The following is a 20,176-nucleotide window of genomic DNA, read 5'->3' on the forward strand; positions in this document are numbered from 1 at the left end:
TTTTTTTAAATTGTACTTCAGGTGAAGGTTTACAGAACAAATAGTTTCTCATTAAACAGTAGTGCACATATTGTTTTATGACATTGGTTAACAACCCCACGACATGTCAACCCTCTCCCTTGTTGACCTTTTTTTTTTTTTTTTGGTGAAAATATACATAGCTAAAGATACACCATTTCAAAAATTTCTACATGCACAGTTCAGTGACATCAGGCTTGTCATATTCTTTATGTCATTTCCTGAGTTCTTTCTAGTCCTATTTTATTTAAACATATTCTAAGACTTCATATCCTTGCGTCCTTTCTTGGAATGAGATAAGATAGAAATATATTTCAATATTGTCAAATGGAATTCAGTATTTACTGAGCCATCATTAAATGTTATTACTCCCTATTACTCACTTTAATGTTGTTGTGTATCACTGAGTGGATTCTGAGTCATGGCGACCCTGTATGATAGAGTAGAACTGCTCCACAGGGTTTCCAAGGCTGTAAATCTTTACAGAAGCAGACTGTCACATCTTTCTCCCACAGAGTAGCAGGTGGATTTGAACTGCCGACCTTTTGGTTAGCAGTCGAACACTTAACCACTGTGCAACCAGTGCTTCTTCTTTTTAACATACTCATTCTTAATTCCATAAAAGAAATGTTATCTTCTGCTTTCCCTCCATTTCGATCTACGGCATTTTAAACACGCTCAATTGCTGTAGTAGAAATATAACTACTAGACTAATTGTGGCCCTCACACCACATCTCCATTCTTTTCTTTCCCATTCTTACCTTGGATCGCTTTTTCTCATCCAAGTGAAGTGGTTGAAGTCATTGAGGATGATGGCCTGGTGTGTATGTATTAGGGATTGGAGGGAGGGGGAGAAATTATGATAAAATATTGCCTTCAAGTATGTGACATCTAAGAAAGGGATTAAACTTAGTCTCTGTATCTCCAGGGGATCAGTGAGAGAAAGGAACAGGAAAGAACTTTCTACCAAGTAGAATGTGTAAGAATCCCTTGTCAGATAGCAAGCCCAGAAACCTTGCATTATGACGGTTTAAGCAAACTTATTACCTTAATTTTTTATCAAGTAAAAAGGGTAATACTTGTTCAATATAGAATATTTGGAACATATAGGAAAGGAAAAACAAACAAACAAAACACTAAAATCACCTGGAATTTTATTATCCAGAGATAACTTCCATTAACATGGTAGATCCATTCAGATTTTTTCCAATGCATTTATATTTTTTTTCCAAAATTGAGACCATATTTATTAAATGATAGCTACTTATTTTACTTGACAATATATTAAAAATTATTTAGTTTATATAATATTTCATGTTTTGAATTTATACTGGGGATTTCTTCTATGATTTTATGCTTTAGATGTTCTTCTCAATCCCATGATTTGGAAATATTTATCTGGATTTTCTTCTAGTTTTAAAATGGTTTCATTGTTTACATTTATCCCTTTAACCCATCTACAATAAGTATTTTAAAATAAAGTGTGAGGTGAGGATCTGACCTACTATTTTGTAAACACAGTTAATCGTCTAAATTCATCGCTTTTGAATCATAAATTTCTTACCTCTCTCTGCTTGTAGTATTAGTAGTGCAATACTGTTCCCAGATGTGTAAAAGGACACCTGGGTTAAACGAACACAGGGTTACTGTCTAATCAGGAGGGAACAGTGTCTGCAACAGAAATTGTGATCCAGGGAGGCTGGAACATGCAGAACATTAGCTATTTGTTCTCAACTGAAACCACAATTGCTATAAATAAATAGTACATAAGAATATTCACCAAAACATACATTTTCAAGGGAAATAAGACTTAAAGAATATGTATAAAAAACTAGTACTGGTAAGGCTTATGGATTATTTTCATATTCTTCTTCAGTCTGTTCTTTAATGTCTGAAGTTTTCACATGTACTACATTTAATAATTATTTAAATGAGCATACACACACACACATAATATTTCAGAGATAACAAATAAGGGAAAAAGAAATCACAAAGGGAAGCAGACCCGAAGGTAGAGGCAGAGTGTTCATAGGCTGATAGCATATGTGTCGGCTGTCCTGGGTCTTTTGTTTTAGGGGCCACAGATAGAGCCATCTCCTTCCTCTGCACAACAATGGGCCTTCCTAGTGCTGGGTCTCCCAAAGCACAGGGCTGGAGTCTTTTCTATGAATGAAATTTGTGGACTTTCATTTTCCTCATGGTTTTCTAAGAATCAAATTTTACACTTCTCCTGTCTCCCTCCCAGTGATTCCTCACATCTGGGGGGAGGGTCTTGTAGACCTACGTGTGGGCACTTGAGTGATGTGGCTATGCCAGCCTTGTTCTCCAGCTATCAGCCTGCCTCTCCATGACTTCTCCTTCTGTCTCTCCAGGCGATTCTTCAAGGATATGCCCCACAACGCACTTGACAAAAAGTCCAACTTTGAGCTCCTGGAGTAAGTACAGGAACAGCCCCTGCCTCTCCTTCCTCACCTGTTTCTCTGTCCTCCTTTTACTGTTCACTCTCCTCCACTTATCCCCAGACCAGAGCCAGTCTCTGCAGTCTCCAAGCCCCCTCACTATTCCCTGACTGGCCAGAAGTCCTGGATTGGGAGCAAGGGGTGTCTAATGCTACTTTTTTGCTCTCTCTTTTAGGAAGGAAGTGGGGCTGGACCTCTTTTTCCCAAAGCAGATGCAGGAGAACTTAAAGGTGAGTAGAACTGGTGTGGGAGAGGTCCAGAAAGACCACCACTGTGCTGGTTCCCTGGCCTGGAGTTACTCTGGGAAGCCAGGGCATCTGCTGCCTCAGGCCATCTGGAGATGGGACAACTAGAATCCTTCAGTGGGCCCTTTCTGAGAACCAGGACATCTGGGCTCTAGGTCCAGATCAGAGGCTTACTAGCTCTGTTGCCTGAGCTGTAGGGATAATACCTCTCCTGCCACCCTCATGGAATCACTGGGTTGTGCAAAAAATGATCAACATACTTGGCTGCTAACCAAAAGGTTGACGGAACTTTTCTGTAGGCCTGGTGATCTATTTCTGAAAAAATCAGCCATTGAAAACCTTATGGAGCAGAGTTCTGCTCTGACACACAGGGGGTTGCTCTCCCTCACAGGCTTACGGTGAACCTCTCTTGAGACAATGGGAGTGTGATTTAGGTAATATATCGAGGCTGTTTTCATGGCACAGGCTCTGGGGAGTTGCCCTGCAGCAAGGGATAGTCTTGAGACTGAAACTCAAGGGAGATCTTAAGGGAAGGAATCTCTCCGAGGAGCCAGGCCTCACTCACCAACGGCGTCTCCCCTTCCCCCCACCCTTCCCTTACAACAGCCTAAACAGTTCCGGAAGATGATCCAGCAGACATTCCAGCAGTATGCCTCTCTGAAGGAGGAGGAGTGTGTCATGAAGTTCTTCAACACCCTCGCAGGTTTTGCCAACATCGACCAGGAGACCTACCGCTGTGAACTCATTGTATGACATACCCTCTTTATCCTCTCCCTGACCTGAATTCCAGGCCTCTCAGGAAAGGGGTCCAGAAGGCTAACTTGGAGTGGGAAGGTGCTACACTTGTTTGTAGGTTCTCAAGCAGCAGAGCCTCACTGGCCTGCCCTAAAATGGGACTACTGCTAATCTACTTTCCTGAGGTGGTTAATGTGCTTGACTGCTAACCAAAAGATTGAAGGTTTGAGTCTACCCAGAGGCACCTTGGAAGAAAGATCAGCTGATCTACTTCCAAAAAACTAGGCATTGAAAACCTATGGAGCACAGTTCTACTCTGACACAGATGAGGTCGTCATGAGTTGGAGTCAACAGCAACTGGAAGTTGCCTGAAGGCAGGCACTAAAATATTGGCCTCCCAACTCTGGGCCTAATATTCTGCGGGTGTGTTGGGAGGGAGGTAATCTGTATGGTTTAGGGTGGAAGAAGCTGGAGGGCCCAAGGGACAGTGGCCTGTGTCTAGCTTGGTGAGCTTTTTTTTTTCCCCCTCAAATTTCTGAAATATAAGGTGGGCAGTACTGGGGCAATAGTCCCCTCTCTCCTTTTATTCCAGCAAGGATGGAACATTACTGTGGACCTGGTCATAGGACCTAAAGGCATCCGCCAGCTGACAAGTCAAGATGCAAAGGTAGAAAGAGACTGAGGGGCAGGCACCATCCAGCAAGAGGGACCCTTTAGAGCCTGACTGGGAGGTCTTCCTCTTTCTGCTGCTTCCCACCCTGGCCCACCCCACTGGTACTCCCCACCGCTATTGCCGGGAGCAGAAAGGTCTCATAAGACCATGCTCTTGGTATGAGGTTGCTGTAGAAAAAGCATGGGACAGGTTGTCCTTTACTTCCCTGTGACAAGCCCCTATTCTAACTTTGCTCTCTGGCTTTGTTAGAAGACTTGCTCTTTCAATGGCAAGTTCGCTGGGCTGGGAGTCAGGGAACCCGGGTCCAGCCCTGGCTCTGCCACCAACTTGGTGTATAGCCTTGAGCAAGTCCTGGCCCTCTCCAGACCTCATTTTCTCCTCTGCAAAGTGAGGGGCTTGGATAAGATGATTCTTTCCAGCCTTAATACAGTATTCTTTGATTCTCTCTTTGTCTCTCTGAGAGACTCTCTCAGTTCCTCCCTGGGGCCCCCCGCTCTGATGGATATGCATGGCCTAATCTCTGGGTGGAGTGGTCAGAAGGGTCCCCATGTACCAGAAGGTGCTAAGGACCGATTTCCCACAGCCCACATGCCTGGCGGAGTTCAAGCAGGTCAGGTCCATCCGGTGCCTCCCGCTGGAGGAGGGACAGGCTGTGCTGCAGCTGGGCATCGAAGGCGCCCCCCAGGTGAGCATCTCTGGGCATCTGGAAACAGGTGTGTGTAAATGCACGTTGGGAGTTCTTGCTCAGGTCATCTTGGCCAGGGTGGGCAGGAGCCAGAAGTTCCCCAGCTTCTGGGTTCTTGTTAAGAAAACGAAACCCAGTTCTTAGACAAGGTGCCAGATTGATGATAAATTATGAGGAAAATATGTCAGGAAGCAATGATATATATATTTTAAAAATGTCAGGAAGGAAGTTGGGGCAGTGTTTAGGGTAGGTGAAGGTAACCAAGTAACATCTTAAGAATCAAGATCTCAGGGAACCAGGGCTTTTTGTGGTAGAAGAATCAGAGGGACCTCAGACTGCAAACAGACTGTCTATCTTTCATCCATCTGTCCACTTCCCCATGCCCTCCTTCTTCTCTGTCCTCAGTTTCTGCTTTTACGCATTAAGCCCCTACTAGTACAAGGCATTGTGTTAAACACTGTAGGAGACAAAATAATTCAATCTTGAAGTAGGCCTTAATGGAGCTTAGGGCATTCAGTAGGGGTGACAAGAGCTGCCCCCTGGTGGCCATAGGGAATGCAAGCAGAGCCCCAGGAGAGGTGCGATGGAGTGGGGCAGGGGCGTGGGCGGCAGGGGTCCTGCTCCTTCTGTATGTGTAGTCTCTTCTCTAGCCTTGTGGGTAGACTCTTGCCAAGGCTATGGGATCTCATCCTTGGCTGGTCTCTTCTCTGCAGTCCTTGTCCATCAAAACCTCCTCTCTGGCAGAAGCTGAGAATATGGCTGACCTTGTCGATGGTTACTGCCGGTTGCAGGGGGAGCACAAAGGCTCTCTCATCATTCACCCCAAGAAAGGTGGGTTTCCTCTCTAAGGAAAATTGGACTGAAAGTGGGTGGCAGCACAGCTGAGCCAAAGCCTCCAGTAGCAGAGCAGGAGAGGCTAAGCCATTGACTGAAGTGTGAGAGAAAAGGCTTTAGAAGCATGGGGATGTTCTCACATAGCCCTGCCTGGACGTCCTCAGTCACAGGCCCTTGGCACATCTGTCTTCCCCTGGCCTTGCTGGTCAAAGGCAGCACGGGTGCTGGCGTCTGGAGGAGAAGTGTTTGTAGCCCCAGGAAGATCAAAGCTATTGCTAGAACACGCTGGTTCCTCCTGTGTGTGTCTCTGTTTTAGGATTGGAATCAGAAAGCAGGGGTCTGGACTGGAGCATGTGGAAGGTGGCAGAAGGAAACTTGAGAAGCTTTTCTACAAGGAGAATCCAAATATTTGCACTCTGACTCTAAGAACAATTGGGAGGGAGGATTCCCTTGAGTTGGGTCCTAGGAGCAGAGAAGAAGTCAGATGTCCATCCAGGATCATGTGTCCGCTGGCTCCAACTTTTCCCTTCTTTTCCTCTCTCCCTAGATGGTGAGAAGCGGAACAGCCTACCCCAGATCCCCCTGCTGTGAGTAGAATGGAAAGACAGGAACAGAGCCCTGGGCTCAGCCTGTGTCTGCCCGGGACGAGGAAGTAGAAACAGGGAGCCTCCACCTCCATAGTTTCTGGCTTCCGGGCCTCAAGGGAGACCACTGGAATCCCAGCATTTTCACAAGTGGCAATTTTTCCCTTCTAGTAAATACTTGCAGGGATATTCCTATGTCCTAATGCCACCTGGTGTCATCTTAGCAGGGGATTGCTTGTCTACTGTTCCCTGCCTCCTAACAGCCTGGAGCCATGCTACCAGGGTGGTTACCATGCCAGACCTGCAGGCAGGAAGAGTGGAGGGAGCAGTTGCCAGGCTCTGAGCCCACTTGGCTTCTGTCCTCTGATCTCATCCTACAGAAACCTGGAGGATCGACGATCCCAGTTCTCAGAAAGCTGCAGCATAGGTAAGCCGAACCATTTGCCGTCCTTGGCCGGTGCCTAGAGCCTCTCTTCTGCTCTGCTTGCTTCTGCCTGCTCTCATGACATCTCCAAGGATTCTCTCAAAGTTGCAGAAAGACAACCTTCTCCCATAACTTCTTGATGAGATCTTTAAAATGCCATTCAAATAATAGCTAATGAGTACTAAGCAGTTAAGGTTCCTGGGTGGCACAAACAGTTTCCACTTGACTACTAACCTAAAGGTTGATGGTTTAAATCCACCCAAAGGTGCTGTGGAAGAAAGACCTGGCAGTCTGCTTCCATATAGATTAAAACCAAGAAAACCCTATTGAGCAGTTCTACTCTGTACCACACGGGGTCACCGTGAGTCGGAATCAACTCAATGGCAACGGGTTTGTTTTTGTTTCTTACTGAGCAGTAGTTCTGTGGCAAATGCTGTGCTAAACACTTTATAGGTATTTTATTCAGTCTTTACAACATCCTCCAGAAACTTTCATTTCACAGAAAGGGAAACTAGGGTTAAGAGAGGTTAATTAACTTGCCCTAAATAACACAAATGGAAAGTCGCAGAGCAGGGACTCAAACCTAGGTATCCTGGCTGCAGATTCTGTACTTAACCTCTAGACCATGTTACACTTTTAAACCTGGGATGGAAACAATGGGATGAGCCTGGCATCTCTCCCTTTCTAGTGGTGTCAGCCTTGGCTCCACTGCTTTAAGGTGGGGCCCACACACTTGAGTCCTGGGCAGAGCCTGCTGAGGGCCTCTTTTTCATGGAGTGGGGCCTCTTCCTGTCATTCCAGAGTCAGACATCTATGTCGAGATCCCCGATGAGACCCTGAGAAGGCCTGGAGGTAGGTCCTTGACCCCACCATGTAGACCCCAGTCCTATGAAGTGACATTACAGTGATGCAAGTGACACCACAGAGGGAACTTTCGTCCTTTCCTTTGTCTTTTCCTACATGTGGCTCGGAAAGGGGCAAATCTGAGGTACTTTTATTGGAAAGATGTGATAATTATCTTTTGTCTATATTGATTGACCTTTTGCGTGCCTGTGGTGCTGGGAATTCTAAAAGCATGGACATGTGGCCCAACTTTCTGAGGGGAGGTGATGGCTCTTCTCTGGGTGTGAAGAAATAAAACATTCTAGATCTCCTTTCTCAGCCCTGCCCCTGGATCCTGTTGGAGGTGCTGTGGTGGAGATCTGGTAAAGCCTAAGCAGGAGGGGGAGCATAACTTGGTATTAGGGCCTGCAAACCTGGGCTTTGAACTGGTTCCTTTGGGTCAACCTCCTGCTGAGAATTTGCATTTCTAACAAGTTCCTAGGAAGTTATACATAAGAATTACCCAGAGATCTTGTTAAAATGTAGATTCTTCTTCAGTATATCTGGGGTGGAAATGTAAATTGTCAGCAGGGGTTCAAACCGAATGAACTTGTTTGAAGCCCTGCTACAAACTCTCAGATTTCCCAAGAAATGCCACCTGGCTTCTGTGCTCTCTGGGACTTCCTGTTTTCTCCATTTGTGCAGGTCCACAGTATAGTGTTGCCCGAGAAAATGTGATTCTGGGTCGTATTCTTGGCGAAGGCTTTTTTGGGGAGGTGTACGAAGGTGTCTACCAGAACCATGTGAGTTTGACTCTTCCCTGACACTCCTTCTCAGCTTGGGTATAGGGTGAGACAGGAACTTGAATATATAACAGTTGCAGGCAGCAGCTGTGAAAGGATGAATCTGTCCACTTGGCACTTGAAGTATTCATGAAGTGTCCAGGGAAATGGTGGAAATAAGAGTAATTTCCGAGAAGGATAGCAATACCAAGAAAAATAGCAAAACAGGAGAAGAACCTGGAGAAAGATGTCTTTATGAAAGAACACAAGGGGAGGAGAAATAGAAATACTGTTTTGAGAAACCAAAGAAAAGAATCTGAGGCAGGAGTTAGTGTTGAGCACACCAATGGGGCCACACAAGGTTTGCCTTTGTAGTTGTACTTCTAGCAGACCTGGGGGTTGAGGGGGAAGGAAAAGGGAAGCAAAAATTTTAGAAACAAGAATGAAGAGAGAGAAAGAGTCCTGGACGATGCATCTGGTGGTCTGGACTTGAGCACGCCCCCTCTACACGCTCGCTAGCTCTGGGCAGGTCACATAACCCCTCTGAGGCTCAGGGTCCTCATCTGTACAATGAGGGGCTTGACCTACTTAATCTCTAAAATCCTTTCCAGTTCTAACATAATGTGATTTAGAAGGAAAGCGGGGGAGTAGAGAAGAGAAAATGAAAAGGGGAGAAGAAGAGAGAAAAATAAGAAAGGGAAGGAAAACATGCTATGCTGTGGAGAGAAGCAAAGGGCCCCTGAAGTCACCTCCGTCTTCTCTTGGCTGGCCATGAATCCTTGTGGGAAGAACACAGTGACACCAGAGAGTGGCACTTTTTTTGCACAATAAACTGGACCAGGAGACCTTGAACATACTCTTGTTGCAGAAAGGGGAGCAACTCAATGTCGCTGTAAAGACCTGCAAGAAAGACTGCACTCTGGACAATAAGGAGAAGTTCATGAGTGAGGCAGGTAGGTCTTTCCAAGGAAGGACACAGCCCCATGAGCTGGACAAGCCCCTAGAGCCTGCATAGACTTCCAAGATAGAGGGCAACCTCAAATCTGGGGAGGGGAGGGGGATGGGTGAGCACTACTGGGCCTCAGGTCAGCAGGAGAGTTTTACTCCCTCTTCTCCTGGTTGGGACAGCAAAGCAAGGTTTCTCCTGTTGGACCTTTGAGTGGATCCAGCCCATCTCTCTTCTCCCCTATTCCAGTGATCATGAAGAATCTCGACCACCCGCACATTGTGAAGCTGATCGGCATCATTGAGGAGGAGCCCATATGGATAATTATGGAATTGTATCCCTATGGAGAGGTAAGCTAGAGGAGCAAAAGACAAATCCTAAGGTGAAAACTGGGCCTCCAGATGAGTAGGGCCTCTGAGGTGTGAGGCATTTAGAGCAAGGAGCCCCGATGCCTTGTTTTCTGCCTTCTGTGTTCAGTTGGAACAACCAAGAGACCATTAGTAGAGGAAATTACTAGAATATCTTGCTGGTTTGGGGTTTGGCCCTGCCCGGAAGGGCCAAGTTGCCTGTGATCTGGCCTCTGCTCCATGCAGAGGCTGTGTCATGGGTTTTGATGGAACCCTCCCTCATTCCCACAGCTGGGCCACTACCTGGAGAGAAATAAGAATTCCCTGAAGGTGCTCACCCTTGTCCTGTACTCGCTGCAGATATGCAAGGCCATGGCCTACCTGGAGAGCATCAACTGTGTCCACAGGTAGGGGTGGGGCAGGGTAGGCAGCAGGGAAGCGCAGACCCCTTTATCTGATCCTTAAGAAGTTTGGGGTGAAGTAGGGATCTGGATTCACTGAGACCTGTATTGAATATGGAGATGTGCATTGAATCCTGGCTTTGACCCTGGCTATCTTGGCAACTTAGAGCCACTTTGAGCAACCACTATGAACCTGCTGCCTCACCTGAGAAGTTAAAATAACAATATGTACTTCACAGGATTGTTGTTGAGAGTAAATCCAAAGCCCTAGATGTCTGATTGACACTCAATAAATTCTAGTCCCTTTCCTTCTGAGTTCCAGAAACTAGTTTCTTAGCTGGCTCAGAGCTTGCTCCCCTCCTGGCTCAGCCATTTCACTGGTTACCACAGCAACATCTTGGGAGTCACAGCCCAGGAAGAAGGGACTGGGCTAGAGCAGCATGAGGAAGATCCTGGGGCCTAGGCGCTTCCCAGCCTGAGCAGACAACACTGCCCTAATTCCCCAGTGTGTCCTGGACTAATTCATCTTGTGGCTTGTAGCTGGTCCATTCTCCACCTTGCTTTGTTCCTCATTCCCTGAAAGCAGGTTCTTGCCCCGGGCAGGTAATCTCCTGGAGACAGGTTGGGTGCTTTAAGAGCACTGGGGTGAGTGGGCAGATTCCTTTCAGTCCAGCAACATTGACATCAGTTCTGTGGCCTTGTGTGTGGTACTATGCTAAGCATTGTTGGAGAATATAAAAGTTCATTTATTCATTCAACAAATATTACTGAATTTCTACTTTGTTTCAGGCACTGTTCTAGGCTCTGGATAAAGTCATGATCAAAACCAACAAAAATCCTTTTCCTTGTGGAACTGCGTTCTTGTTTGAGCGTAAAATGCAAAACGTAGTTACAGGGTAAAGGTGATGGGATAATAAATTTGTTTCCTTTTTGAGCTTGTTTATTTAAAGTTGTCATGTTTCTAAGTCATCTTTTCAATAATAAAAATAAATTTTAAGGAACGGAGACTGCCTGTGAGAAGTGAGCAAACCAGTACAGGGTTGAGGAGCACAGGTGAAACATGTCAGTGAATGCTACCTCTGGGTGGACTAAGAGCACAGGCTACCTGGGCTGAATGTTTTTTCACCAGGAACCTGCAGGGCAAAGCTACTTCAGCTTTCTGAGACCTAGTCTCCTTATCTGTACCAGGGGGTTCTGAGGGTCTATGTCATGATTCGGGGTACATAAAGCATGTATATGATCCTGGCTATTGTGCTTATTTTGTCCTTGGGTGGTGCCAACAGTTAATATGCTTGGCTACTAACCAAAAGATTAGAGGTTCAAGTCCACCCAGAGGCACCTTGGAAGAAAGACCTGGTGATCTCTTTCTGAAAAACCAGCCATTAAAAATACTGTCAGAATTGATTTGACAACAACTGGTTGTTTTTTTTTTTCCTGTGGTGCCTAATCACACGTGGGTTCACCATGAGTCAGAATCAACTCAAAGGCAACTGTTTTTGTAATAATCATGGTTAGCTATGCTGCTGCTGTTCATAGCAATAATAAAAACCTAACAACAACAGTGGAAAGGCAGAATGGGGAGAGAATGGTTACGGCCAGGAAAGTTGTAGCAATTGTAGAGGTTCATCCTTAAAGATTAGCAGGGAGACAGCGCCCTTGCAGAGGAAACAATATAAGCAACAGCACAGACGAGAGCGTACAGGGCATGTTCTGGGAGCAGCAAACAGGCTTTGAGTCAGGGATGTGTGAGAAGGGACCACAGGAGACAAAGTTCAAATGATGAGATGGGAAGAGATGGCCAGCTGCCTGGAATGCTATGTCAGGAAATCTGGAGGAGGCAGCCTACACTCAATGTAGTTGAATTGAAAGGAATCCATCCACTTACCCCGGTGCCCTGAGAGCACACAACCTCTGCCTTCCCCCAGGACATCATCTTCCCCAGGGCAGAAACCACCTTTCAGGGAACAAGGAACAAAGTGAGGTGGAGGAAGGACCAGCTCCACAGCCACAGGACAGACCTGAGCTATGCTTTAGCAAGATGGTCCTGGCGGGAGTGGGGAGGGAAGGGCTCACCCACAGAAGCTGCCCGATTCTGCTCTGAAGTCCTAGTCCCAGGCCAGTGTTCTTCTCCTTCATCTCTCTGTCCATCTGTCTATCTGTCTCTCTCTCTGTGAAGCATTCCTACTCCCATGGGTGTACCTCACCCTGTCTTCTCATCCTTCTTCCAGGGACATCGCCGTCCGAAATATCCTGGTGGCCTCCCCTGAGTGTGTAAAGCTAGGGGACTTTGGCCTTTCCCGGTACATTGAGGATGAGGAGTATTATAAAGGTGAGGGGAGGCTCTGATTGGGCAAGCCAAGGTCTCCAGAGAATAGACCGTATTTCTGGATACCTTCTGGGTCTTTACATCTCTAAATATCTCTGACAACGTCTTTGCCACCCAAAGCCTCCGTGACTCGTCTCCCCATCAAGTGGATGTCCCCTGAGTCCATTAACTTCCGCCGCTTCACGACAGCCAGTGACGTCTGGATGTTTGGTGAGTGGAGTTTCTGGAGGGCCTGGAAAAGGAGTCAGATTCTCACCTACATGGCCAGGCTAAGTGGGTGCCTGACAGGGTATAGCAACAGCGATTTGATGCCCTCTCTCCCATTAGGTTGCAAGAGTTCTCTTTTGCTGTGGCCACTGAGAAGTCCCAGAAGTGGGGAGACCAGTGGTGGGTTGGGGGTGATATGGGCTAAGGGCTGACCTTGGGCAGCATTGGTTAATCCTGGAGATGGTTTTTGTGACGAGTGTATACTCCACAAGCCAGCACCAAGGACTAATCTGGGACACTCTGGAGGGGACACTCAAAGACAAAACTTTGAGGTTTGCTTTGAGAAGGAGGTCCAGAAAGTGGTGACAATAAAACGGGTAATCCATGGTCAGCCATCTACAGAACATGTAGTCATGTGAATGATCACACTTAGTCCTCCCAAAAGCAGACCTGAAAAATATTATCATTATTAGTTCTATTTTACAGTCATGGAAACCGAGGCTCAGATGTGTTAGGGGCTTGCCCATGACCATATAGTCAACAAGCATTGGAGTGAGGTTTTCTCATAGAGGCTTAACTACCCTCCAGCTGTCCTAGAGAAGGCACCAGTGGTCCCAAAGATGTGCCTTTGACTGCCACTTCTAGACCCCACAGAACCCTTATAGCTTCTTGTATATGGGGTTATCTTAGTTTCCTAGTGCTGCTGTCACAGAAACACTACAAATGGGTTGAAAGAACAGAAGTTTATTTTCTCACAGCCTGGAGGCTAGAAGTCTGAGTTCAGAGTGTGGCTCTAGGGGGAGGTCCCTAGGGGGAGGTCAATTTCAGGCTCTAGTAGCCACCAATCCTTGGAGTTCCTGGGCTTATAGATACCGCCTCTGCCTTCATGGTTGGGTAGTGACTACCCACCTCCCTTCTCCATGTCTGTGCTTTTGTGTCAGATCTGCTCTTTTTATAACTCAAGGGTGATTAGGTTTAGGACACACCCCACACTGATATGGCCTTATTAACATAACAAAGAGACCCTATTTCCAAAAGAGATTACAACCACAAGTATAGAGGTTAGGATTCCAACACATGTTTTGGGGGAACACAATCAATCCATAACAGGGGTCTAGAGAGGGAGGCCTTAGTTCATTTATAGATGTAGGTGTTGGTCCTCAGGTGGGCCATATGGTGGGCAAGACCTCAGAGGTGCCAGAGTGGGAGGCAAGAAAGCAGGGGGCCCCTCCTGGCAGGGATGGAGTGCTGATTGTCACACTGGACTCTGGGGAATATGGCCTTGTCTCTGCAGGGCCAGTCCTCCCCAGCACAGGTCCTGAGCCCTCTCCTCCTTCCTCTCAGCTGTGTGCATGTGGGAGATCCTGAGCTTCGGGAAGCAGCCTTTCTTCTGGCTGGAGAACAAGGATGTCATTGGGGTACTGGAGAAAGGGGACCGGTTGCCTAAACCTGACCTCTGCCCACCTGTCCTCTACACACTCATGACCCGCTGCTGGGACTATGACCCCAGTGACCGGCCCCGCTTCACTGAGCTTGTGTGTAGCCTCAGGTGAGTGTGGAGGGAGGGGCTTCAGCAGAGGGCCTGTGAGGTGGGAACTCCTCCTCCGCCACCAGAGAGCAAGGCTCATCAGACAGCTCTTAGAGGCTTACCAAAGCCTTCCCCAAATAAGAGGTGCTCAGGGGCCCACCACAGCTCTATCCAGCAAGCGTTGTTCTTGTCGTCCCTATCTCACAGATGATAGAATAAAGGTTGAAAGTTTGTGACTTGCCCAAGGCAGGGAGGGATGAGTGCAATTTGACCTCAGGCCTTCCTTCTGACCACATTGAGTCCTGCATCCAAATGGAATTAGCCAAACCTTGCAACAGAAGCACAGTGCCAGATACATATCACAGAGGTCCCAGTAGCTGTCAGGAACAAAAGGTTGAAACCAAGTTTACTGTCAGATATGAACTCAGAGAAAAGGTAAGCTGGGTAAGCCTTGCTCATTGCGGCATGTCTCAACGCTGAACACAGTGCCTTGTTCATACAATGTGCTCAGGAAATATTTTTTAGGTTTGACTCAAAAGACTGAACCAGACTTTCATTGAAGTTACTCTGCTGTTTGTAGAGGTTGGAAGCACAGCTTCCAGATGCTGGCACTGGGCCGTGCAACTTGCTTTCTCGGAAGCACTCTCTTGCCTCTCCTCTCACCTTTGGTCTTTCCTTCCGTTTAGCAGTGGAAGGAGGAATTTTTTTTAATGTTGTTGTTGAAAATATACACAGCAGAACATACACCAATTCAACAATTTCTACATATACAATTCAGTGACACTGATTACATTCTTCAAGTTGTGCAACCATTCTCACCCTCCTTTTCCAAATTGTTCCTCCAACATTAACATAAATCACTACCCTCTAAGCTTCCTGTCTAACGTGAGTTGCTGTTGTCAGTTTGATCCCATATAGACAGTTCTTTAAAAGAGCACAATGCTCAAGACAGATATTCTTTATTAATTAAGCTAAACTATTGTTTGGTTTTAAGAAGACTTCAGGGGATATTTTTGGTTTAAGGGTTAAAGATTATCTCAGGGCAGTAGTTTTGGGGGTTTATTCAGCCCTTTGGATCCATAAAGTCTGGATTCCAAGAGAATTTGAAATTCTGTTCCTCATTTTCCCCCTTTTGATCAAGATTATGCTATAGAATCATTGAGCAAAACATTCACTAATGGCAGCTGGGCACCATCCAGTTCTTCTGGTCTCATGGCAAAGGAGGCACTTGTTTGTGGAGGCAGTTACCCACATGTTCCATTTCCTTCTTCTATTCCTGACTTTCCAGAGAGCAATTTTTAGCTTGACATCGAGACAATGACCCAGGTGTCACCTCTCCTTTCTGAACGGAAGGTGGAAGCTGAGGGTGTGATCATCCTCAGGTGCCCAAGAGTATCCCCTGAGTACCATGAAATCAGTGGTGAAGGTGTCATCAGAGATCATTTCAGAGTTCAGGGTCCTCTAGTTTTCTTGGTGCATGCCTGCTGTCAGCTCTCCCTTGGGTCTGTCTTCCTTTGGCTTCTCTTAGGGTGAAACTCAGTAAAACTAAATTTTCGTGTAAAGAACCAAATTATAGATATTTTGGGCTTTGCAAGCCATACGATATCTGTTGCAATTACTCAACTCTGCCATTGTAGCATACGTAGCCAGACAACATGTAAATGAGTGAGCATGGCTGTCTTCCAATAAAACTTTTATTTATGGGCACTGAAACTTAAATTTAATATAATTTTCACATGTCACAAAATCTTTTTTTTCCCCAAACCATTTAAAATTGTAAAAATAAAACAACAAAACATTTTTAGCTTGGAGGTCATACAAAAATAGGTGGAGGCCACATTTGGGCCCTGGGCCTTGTTTGCTGACTCTGACTTTAGGGAATCCAGCAGGTAATTAAATTTAAACACTAGCGTTTCTAAAGTAGTCAACATTTTCTCTTTCTTTCTTTTTTTTTTTGAGGTCAAGAAAATGGCCCCTGGAAAATGCCTTTGGGAGGCACAGGGACCCAATGGGAAGGTGCTGAGAGTTCCTGGGCTTGGGGCAGTGAAAATGACACTTGACACTATATTAGTTTGGAGGGTCAGGGCCTCCAACACAATCTGCAAAACCTCCAGCTTAAACAGCCTCTCTGTTCCTGTTTATCCTTCATTGACATGCCCAATCAATTCTAGACTCATTTATTTGCTCCTCATTAGGGAGATCCAAGAACCCAAACGGTTCCAGAAGAATATCTGAAAGATGTCAAATTTGAGGGTGTGGAATCTCAGAGTTAATGGGGTGGGGGGTCTTACTTCATCCGGAGCCTTGGAAACCTCCAAGAGAGGGGACAGGGTGTCCACCTCTGGGCTGTGAAGTGTGCCCAATCAGAGACACCTCGCCGCCCCTCCACCATGGATGGAGTTAGGAGGAAGCTTTTCTGGTGTGATCTGAAGGATGCTCAAAGCTGCAGATGACCCCAGGGGACCTCCCTCAGTGGAATGCCACAGTCTCACATTCCTGCCTTTAGAGTTAAGACAGGATGAGATTAGTGTTTCCCACTCTTTTCAGGGTAGGAAGGGCCCTTTTAATGTCAAATTTTGAGAATCCCTCCATGTGACAATCATTGTACTTTTAGTGCCCATGGATTGAAAAAATGTAGTAAACTTTACAGTGAATTTTCTTTTTTTAATTATATACAATTTAAGGCATATACATTTTAAACATCAATATCTAATGTTAAATATCAGTAGTACACAATACTTGGTCTACACACAATACTTGGTACACATATAAACATATGCAATCATGAACCTCCTCAGTAATTCCAGATCCCTGGGGTCTGGATTCCCAAGTTGAGAACCACTGGTTTGGGTAATTAAGGCAAGAAGTCTCCAGTTAGCATGCACAGGGGAGAAAATTCACAGCCCTTCCCCATTAATACACAGCAGGGAGGTGTTGATGGGAAGAGCTTTGGACACTGTCTTAGTCTTCTGGTGCTGCTATAACAGAAATACCACAAGTGGATGGCTTTAACAAAGAGAAATTTATTCTCACAGTCCAGTAGGCTACAAGCCCAAATTCAGGGTGTCAGCTCCAGGGGAAGGCTTTCTCTCCCTGTCGGCTCTGGAGGAAGGTCCTTGTCATCAGTCTTCCCTTGGTCTGGGAACATCTCAGCACAGGAACCTCAGGTCCAAAGGATGTGCTCTGCTCCCGGCGCTTCTTTCTTGGTGGTGTGAAGTCCCCAACTCTCTGCTTGCTTCCTTTTCCTTTTATCTCTTGCAAGATAAAAGGTGGTGCAGACCACACCCCAGGGAAACTCTCTTTACATTGGCTAGGGATGTGACCTTAGTAAGGGTGTTACAATCCCACCCTAATCCTCTTTAACATAAAATTACAATAACAAAATGGAGGACAACCACACAATACTAGGAATCATGGCCCAGCCAAATTGATACACACATTTTTGGGGGGACATAATTCAATCCATGACAGACACCTTAAACTCTTAAGGTAGTGATATAGATGACAGTTAATGAAAACTAAGAGATGTAGAACATAGGCCTTGGACATGCAGTTGCCTGGGGACATCAGAAATCTAGTAGGGGAATGGTGGCAACAGCAGGTACAAGAGGGCAAGAGACATGGGCGGGTGGGTCTGGAGACAGGCTTCCCCCACCCCTTTGGACTGGGACGGGCTCTCAAGAACATTTTCCCACCCTGGATCCCTTCCTGTGATCCTCCCATATCTCAGCCTGTCACAGAGAGGTCTCCCCAGACTACTCTGCACAGGAGATGGAAATGGAGTCCAGCAACTCTCATCCAGGCATCTTTGGGCTTCACTGGGGTGCAGAAATGTTCCCCTGAGGGACAGCTTACTTTGACCTTGTTTCTCTCTCCTTATCTGATTTGATTTCTTGGCAGTGACATTTACCAGATGGAGAAGGACATTGCTATGGAGCAAGAGAGAAACACTCGCTACCGAGCCCCCAAAATCTTGGAGCCCACAGCCTTCCAGGAGCCCCCACCCAAGGTAAGCCAAGCCCTAGCCTCCTCATTCCTGTGAGTCGCAGCAGAGCTGGGCCCCTCTCTGGCCCATTCCCAGCCTGATTATGTAACTTGCCTCTCATTACATGGGCAAGATGCTTCCCTACCCATCAGCACTGAACTCAGCCCGGTCACATCATTGCCGTGGCAGTTTGGGCGGAATCTGAGACAGCAGACACCTTGTAGGAAAGCTGAGTCAGGGAATAATCCTGGACAAGTTTCCCTTGAGAGGCTGGAGTACTTTTCTTCATGGAGTTTTTTTCTTCAGGACACATTATATTCCCCTGAGGACACGTGAACAGAGAGTGTCCTTGGGCCCCTTAGGTCCACTCTCTGTTTTCATGCCCTCCATAGGACCCCTGGGCTCAGGCGCCAGTGCCTGTCTGCAACACTGTTAGGTGGTTAGGTTTTGAGGGCCATGCTCAGTCTGATCCAAGGCCTTTTCTCACTGTCTCCCTGGCTCAGCATGCTCTGACCCTTCCCTCAGGGCCCAACTCAATTTTCATCTCCTCCTTAAAGCTTCCATGAATGCCTGAGCCCTCAGTGACCTCCTACCTCTGAATACCTGTAGCTCTTGATTGCTTATTCGGCAGGTGCTCAGTGTATAGGTAGGTTACACACACACACACACACACACACACACACACACACACACACACACACAGAGGCCCTTAACCCCAGGAAGACCGAGGCTAGCCTTTTTGTATATTCCCATTACTCAGCATGTAATTGGTGCTCACTAAGTGGATGCAAAGTGATTTAAATGATAACTTTGCCTCTCATCTCATCTTCATTCTGAACAACCTTGACTTATCTCCAACGTGATAGTCCCCTGATATCACACAGAGGACAGACTTATCTGTTTTCTCTCTACAGCCCAGCCGGCCCAAGTATAGACCCCCTCCACAGACCAACCTTCTGGCTCCCAAGCTGCAATTCCAGGTACATATAGAACTGGAGGGATGGGAAAGTTCTGGTGCATTCTTCATCTAGGTCATTCCTGAAATGCCATTCTTGCGCCTTTGAAGAACAGCAATTTCCCTCTAGGGAATTTGAACTCAAAGTGCCCAAGATCAAGAGTAAAAATGGAATTCTACCAGGCTGTCCTTGTATAAGAAGACTTGTCTTAAGCCTAGCCCATCAGCTCCTCAGAGAATGTCCACAGTGTCTGCTGCTTCATGTGCCTGCCTGCAGCTTAAGTCTCCATGTCCAAGGCCTCCCTGTGGGCCCCTGCCCCGAGCAGAGCCCTCTGAGAAGGAATCCCAGGGGCTTGGGGACAGTTAATGTTCCCCAGAGCATGGAGTTCCTCCCTGGAGTTCCATGCAGAGGCTCTGGCCCAGAATCTGGGTGGCCAGTAAAGAGGGGTTCCATCTGAGCTTTCTTCCTACCTCCGTCATACCAACGCTGAATGTCCCTGTCACAGAACATCTGTGTCCGTGTCTCTCTTGCATCTAGATCATAGGGACCCCAACCTCCTCTCTTTCCTTCTCTTGCATTCCTCAGCTCAGAGTTGCAGCTCAAAAATGGAGCATCCCAGACAATAGAAACAAAGACTGTTTGGTGCTCCTTGCAGAAAGCTGTCACCCCATGGTCATGTCTTTCTCCCCAAGGAGGTGCCCCAGTGCCCAAACAAGCCCAGCCAAGATAAATCTTCTTCATGTAAAGAGAAAACCTTGATTCAGAAGTTAGAAGCGATGGCCTTAAAAAGAAACATAACCTTTTGTGGTATTTATAACAGTGATTTAAAAAAAAAAATACACACACACACATGCTCACACACACATACATATGTAGTTACATGTAGTTACATATATGTGTACATGAGCGTGTGTGTGTGTATATACACATATACAAGTTGATTATATCTGTCAATTTGTAACATGACTATGAAATTTGACTCTTTTCCAAAAAGTCCTGAGGAAGGAGACATTTTCTGAGGAGATCAGTAACACATATAGAGTCCCTGGCATATGCAGAGCATCATGGGAAGAAAGGTTGGATGAATGAGAGGGGACAATGTCTGAGCTGACTCTAGCCCAGAGCTGTGTACATTTCTCCACCATGTCTCTCAGATAAAAAACCAAAACAACCAAACTCGTTGCTGTCAAGTTGATTCTGACTCATAGCAACCCTATAA

At 46.4% G+C, this 20,176-nt stretch overlaps 1 protein-coding gene across 5 annotated transcripts in view; it reads left to right on the top strand.

The window, feature by feature from the left end:
- The window catches only part of PTK2B (protein tyrosine kinase 2 beta), a 171,001-nt gene that overhangs the window by 127,347 nt on the left and 23,478 nt on the right, over window positions 1–20,176 (top strand). For all 5 annotated transcript variants that reach the window (XM_004382177.2, XM_004382178.2, XM_023736721.1 and 2 more), the window contains 18 exons: window positions 2,391–2,453; window positions 2,653–2,707; window positions 3,329–3,469; window positions 4,050–4,124; window positions 4,714–4,815; window positions 5,529–5,646; window positions 6,197–6,236; window positions 6,614–6,660; window positions 7,459–7,509; window positions 8,185–8,282; window positions 9,130–9,214; window positions 9,457–9,557; window positions 9,846–9,961; window positions 12,184–12,284; window positions 12,402–12,491; window positions 13,833–14,037; window positions 17,917–18,025; window positions 18,916–18,981. In XM_004382177.2, the coding sequence (XP_004382234.1) occupies window positions 2,391–2,453; window positions 2,653–2,707; window positions 3,329–3,469; window positions 4,050–4,124; window positions 4,714–4,815; window positions 5,529–5,646; window positions 6,197–6,236; window positions 6,614–6,660; window positions 7,459–7,509; window positions 8,185–8,282; window positions 9,130–9,214; window positions 9,457–9,557; window positions 9,846–9,961; window positions 12,184–12,284; window positions 12,402–12,491; window positions 13,833–14,037; window positions 17,917–18,025; window positions 18,916–18,981 (1,663 nt within the window). The remainder of the gene's footprint in view (window positions 1–2,390; window positions 2,454–2,652; window positions 2,708–3,328; window positions 3,470–4,049; window positions 4,125–4,713; window positions 4,816–5,528; window positions 5,647–6,196; window positions 6,237–6,613; window positions 6,661–7,458; window positions 7,510–8,184; window positions 8,283–9,129; window positions 9,215–9,456; window positions 9,558–9,845; window positions 9,962–12,183; window positions 12,285–12,401; window positions 12,492–13,832; window positions 14,038–17,916; window positions 18,026–18,915; window positions 18,982–20,176) is intronic.

This window comes from Trichechus manatus, unplaced genomic scaffold, assembly GCF_000243295.1.
Source record: "Trichechus manatus latirostris isolate Lorelei unplaced genomic scaffold, TriManLat1.0 scaffold00091, whole genome shotgun sequence".
Lineage (NCBI taxonomy): Eukaryota > Metazoa > Chordata > Mammalia > Sirenia > Trichechidae > Trichechus > Trichechus manatus.